We start from the raw sequence: 5,009 nt of genomic DNA, 5'->3' as shown, positions 1-5,009 counted from the left end.
TCAATGATTTTTGTCAGAGTTATGGCCCTTTAAATAATTTTTAAATTTAAAGTTTGTCCGGACTACTTCTCTTATACCAGCTAATGCAATTTCAATGAAAACTTTACAGGATTGATCTGTAGCTCAAGTCCTTGCGCAATATTGCAGGGGTTTTTCCGGTTGAATGATTTTTGGCTGAGTTTATGGGCCCTTAAAAAGGTGTTTTTAGCCTTCAGCTGTTCACAAAAAACAGGGTGAGCTTTTTATCGCTTTTTTTTTTCTGTCGTCCGTCCGTCCGTAAACCTTTTGCTTTTTCCAAATGACATTCTCCTTTCATAAACCACTAAGCCAATTTCATCCAAACTTCACAGGAATGTTTCCTTTGGGGTGGTCACCTCTTAAAAAAATTGTTCAAAGAATTTTTAATTAACCATGATCAAAGGGGAATGCTTGCTGGAACAGATTTACCTCAAATTTGGTCTATTGAAATGAGCAAATTTTTTAAAGTAGACTGTCGCAAGGAATTGCTACAGTCTTACTTAAATTTGTTATCATTTTCATTTCAATTAGCCCTTTTAGGGGTCTACAGATCCTTAAAATAGAAAAACCTTTAAAGCCATCTACCACAGAAACTGATTGATGGAAATGATCACCAAACTTTGTCAGTAGGCATTCCTTGGTATTTCTTTTATCAAGTCTGCTCATATTAATTTGCTTGGCCCCTTTTAGGGAATCTTTAGAAGCTTAAAAAATAGAAAAACCTAAAATTTTAGACATCTTCTTTCTACAGAAACTAATTAATGGATGATCACCAAACTTTGTCTGTAGCCTTCTTAGAGTAGTCCTTTTATCAATTTGCTCATTATTTATTTGATTGGCCTTTTTTTTAGGGCACTAAAGCCTAAAAATATAAATATTTTTAAACGTCTATTTCTACAGAACTTTAATTGAATGGATGATTTCACCAAACTTTGTCTGTAGCGATTTCTTTAGGTAGTCTTATAACAAGTTTGCTTAAATTAATTTGACTGGCCCCTTTTTAGGGGTCTCTAGGGCTAAAAATAGAAAAACCTTTAGACATCTTCTTCTACAGAACTAATTGATGGATGATCACCAAACTTTGTCTGTAGCATTCTTAGGAAGTCTTATAATTATCAAGTTTGCCCCTTTTAGGGGTCCTAGACTTAAAAATAGAAAATCCTTTGAAATAATTGATAGAATAATTGATGATCACCAAACTTTGTAACATTCTTAGGTAGTCTTTTATCAAGTCTGCTCATATTAATTTAATTGGCCCCATTTTAACTTACGCTTAATTGCCCCAGGTCATAGCATTTCTTCAAATTATTGTTTAAACATATTCTGTGCTTAAATATTAGAAAATATTGACAATGGATAATTTCCAACACTGAAAAGCAGTTGCTTCTGGTGAGCAACTCAGGGCTATCATGGCCCTCTTGTTGTTATGTTTCTATGATAACACAAATTTTCTTTTTTGAAAGATAAGGGATTTTCTTTTTTGAAAGATAAGGGATGTTATTGAATAAAATACTTTTAACTAATATGGAACTATGTCAGTATGAAAATTGTTTTAAGCAAATTTTAAAGCAAAATGAAAACAACATGGTAGAAAATATTTAGAACAAACAAGACTGTTAGGTGTTAAGTTACGGCATTGTATCTTTCTTTAAAAATAAGAAGCATAATTTTAGAAAATATTGAAAAGTCATGTTAGTTATTATTACCTATGATCATCATACAGACTGAGAACAATTAAATACCAATTTTTAGAGATCCAGGTGAAGGAGATCTATTTTGTTCCTGCATTTGAATTTTTAAAGATTGGGTAATTTTTCTTTATTTGTTACTTTGTAGTTGAACCCAAAGCAAAATAACAAAAATGGGAGAAAAGAACAATTCAAACAAAAGGGCTTTTTTTCTGCACAATTTTTACAATGACTAAAATTGAGTACATAATGAAACTAATAACAAGGTACTTGATCATTCAAGCATTTTCCTGACCTCTACTAAAAGTTTAACAAGCAATTACACTATGTTTTAATATTGTTTTTTTTTTCAGGTATATGGTATAACTGGTCAGTTTGGGGAAACTGTGATGTTACATGTGGTAGTGGGACAAGAACTAAAACAAGGACATGTTCTGTTGCTGATAGTTGCACTGGAGATGCCATACAAACTGAATCATGTTCAAATGGAATTTGCCCAGGTAAGTTACTTGAATTTCATAGTTGAATATTAAAAGGGGCTATCAAACTCATTTGTCATCATCATTGGTAATGACTTTACATGCAACTTAATATATTCATCTACTGCTTAAGATTTTCATTTAAAACTTTAATGGCAGATAAATCTGTCTTTTGCATAATTATGCCCCCTTCCTGTGTTTTTTTAACTATCCAGCACTGACAAAAGTGCAGTGTGCTAGTCTTGCTGCATCATTGTCAACTCTGTACTCTGTAGATGCACCTAATTGTTTTAAGGTTATTAGGTCAAAGGTCAATGTAATTATGCAATTCACCTCTAATAGCTTGTTTTATCAATAACCAGATAACCCATAATTATAGTCTTCATATTGGTTACAAAGGTTGATAATGACCTTGAGGTTACACAAGTTAAGTAACTGAAAGTCCAAAGTCACATTGACTTTAAATTAAAAGAGTGTTAATTGACTAGGAAGGTGATAATGACATGTATATGAAACCTATAGATTTTGAGATAAGTTGGTAAAATGTCAAAGTATTTAATATGTTCTGGGACGTTGACCACTCCAGGATCATTTACTAAAGAATGTTTAAGCTTACATTGTTCTGATTTTCAAGTGGTGTTGGTCATAACCTGCAGATCACTCTAGTTATCCTAGGTCATTGGGTCAAATGTCATGTTGACCTTTACAATTAAAACTGACTTAAAATCATCATTATTTGTTATTTAACAGATTTGTTGCCATTAGGCGGGTATACATGTGTCACAAATATGTTTTGTTACAATAGATTTTATAAATTATTGTATTAAACTTTGAAATGTTACTACATTAATTTATGAAAAAAATATCCATCATTACCAGTAAATGGTATGTGGGGAAATTGGACACCATGGTCAGCTTGTTCTCCAACTTGTGGTGACAGCGGTGGTTCCCAGACTAGATCAAGAAGTTGTGATAACCCAGCGCCATCAACTGATGGGAAAGACTGTGTTGGTTTAGTTTCAGACACACAATCATGCAGGCATAAGCCAAATGTCCATACGCCTGTTTGCAAGTAATGTTAGATTTCAAACAACCCTGTTTGCCCAAATCTATTTCCGCGCTACAATCCACCTTCCAAGGGGCTTACTAAGCGAAAAACGTCGTAAATAAACTATAATATAAATGCCACTTACCTTTGTTTTTCTTTTTTGTTCAATACATCTACCAATCTTTCATTAAAGGAGCAGCATAAAGAATATACATCAAATGTTTAAGTTTTTATTATTATCGGCATTATTTAGGTCACGTGATAGCGCCGACCACATTACTGAAGGGAAGTAAATCTGGTTCCGCGGTATAAAAGTCTATACCATATACTGTCTTGAATAAATTTAAAAAACGGTCAAAACACTAAATGTTCAAAAATGTTAAACAAGTTCAGCCACCACACAGTTATAACAAAAAAACTTCTGTAAAACATCAACAAATAACATGTTCATTTACACAAACATTCATACACTACTGTTATTTTTTTTGTTTTTATTACTCCTCTTTTGCACACAATGGGGGCATCTAAAGACAGTTTGCCCTCCTGAGCACTTTCACTTCAGTGCAAAATTTCAAGTGCACCCAGTGAGGACAATAATCACACTTCCCCATTTTTACCAAAAACAATTATTTGTGCATCCTTTTAAATCAGCTGGGAACCATAAATTGCATTTACACAACACTTGTCTTCATCTGAATCACCAATGTCACTGTCACTGCTTTCAGAGATGGGATGGTGTAGTGAGAACAGATTGGTCCTCCAGATTTAGATATTTACCAATGTACTTGGATTTGTATGATTTACAGGTGATTTGGAAGTATTGACTTTGCTTTGTTTGGCACAGATTTCTTGGTTGTTAACACTTTTGGAGGCTGACTTGCTTGTACATGTATTTGATTTGACTTTATTTTCAAGAATGGCTGTATTTTTACTATTTAACAAATTGCCACATACAAAGGGAGGAACAAATTTTCTATTTGGCCTCTGCTTCACTTGCACAGATGTAATTGTTCTGCTCTCAAAGAAAGTAGATACATGTTCAATAGATTGTGGCTCATGAGACTTGCGATCTTCATGTGAAGCTTCCTGTTGGCATGGAACATTTTCACATGCATCAGAAATGGATGACTCTACAGCTTTCTCAACTGGATATATAGATGATGGTGCAGTATCCTTTATAGATATACATGTATCATCAAAAGGAAAAATACCTGATTTCTTGAATGCAGCAGTGACATTTGATGGGGAAAATGCCTTCAGGTAGGAGTTTCCAGTTCAACTTAGCAATTTCGTATTTGGTAATGTAAGCTCCTGGGTTCTTCTGAAGGTACTGCTTGCATTCAGAATAATAAAAAATTTCTTAAAAGGCCCAAATACACCAACATCTAAGGGTTGAGTGAGATGGCTAGTATGTGGTGGTAATACAAACAAAAGCACATTTGATTTCTTTGCCCCACTCTGTAAGTGTTAATGATAGATGAGACTTATGCCCGATCATAACAAAAATCAAAGGTTGGAGGCTTGTCTTCTGCATTTGAAGCATGAGAGAAATGCTTGCTCAGATGTTCTGTGACATACTTTTTCAAATAGACCAGAAATTCACCCATCCACTGTCTGGACATTTCACCTCCAGATTTCCATGAGGTGCATCTTTTTGATGAACTCGGGATTCCATCTCTACCCGGAAAAATATAGTACGGGAGGAACAAAGTTGCCTAGTGCATTTGGCTCCACCTATAATGGTTACATTTGATGATCTTGGAGATGTTACTGACT

The 5,009-nt window shown here is 34.0% G+C and overlaps 1 protein-coding gene across 1 annotated transcript; it reads left to right on the top strand.

Annotated features, from left to right (window-relative positions):
• The first annotated feature begins 1,542 nt into the window (after positions 1-1,542).
• On the top strand, positions 1,543-3,261 carry LOC132738984 (thrombospondin-1-like). The gene is made up of 3 exons (XM_060726623.1): positions 1,543-1,552; positions 2,060-2,206; positions 3,065-3,261. Exons 1-3 carry the CDS (start codon positions 1,543-1,545, stop codon positions 3,259-3,261), a joined length of 354 nt encoding a protein of 117 aa, XP_060582606.1.
• The last annotated feature ends 1,748 nt before the right edge of the window (positions 3,262-5,009 follow it).

This window comes from Ruditapes philippinarum, unplaced genomic scaffold (assembly GCF_026571515.1).
Source record: "Ruditapes philippinarum isolate M1 unplaced genomic scaffold, ASM2657151v2 ctg2380_1_1_1_1, whole genome shotgun sequence".
Classification (NCBI taxonomy): Eukaryota; Metazoa; Mollusca; class Bivalvia; order Venerida; family Veneridae; genus Ruditapes; species Ruditapes philippinarum.
The sequence above is the reverse complement of the archived record's forward strand: the minus strand, read 5'-3'. Positions and strand labels throughout refer to the sequence as shown.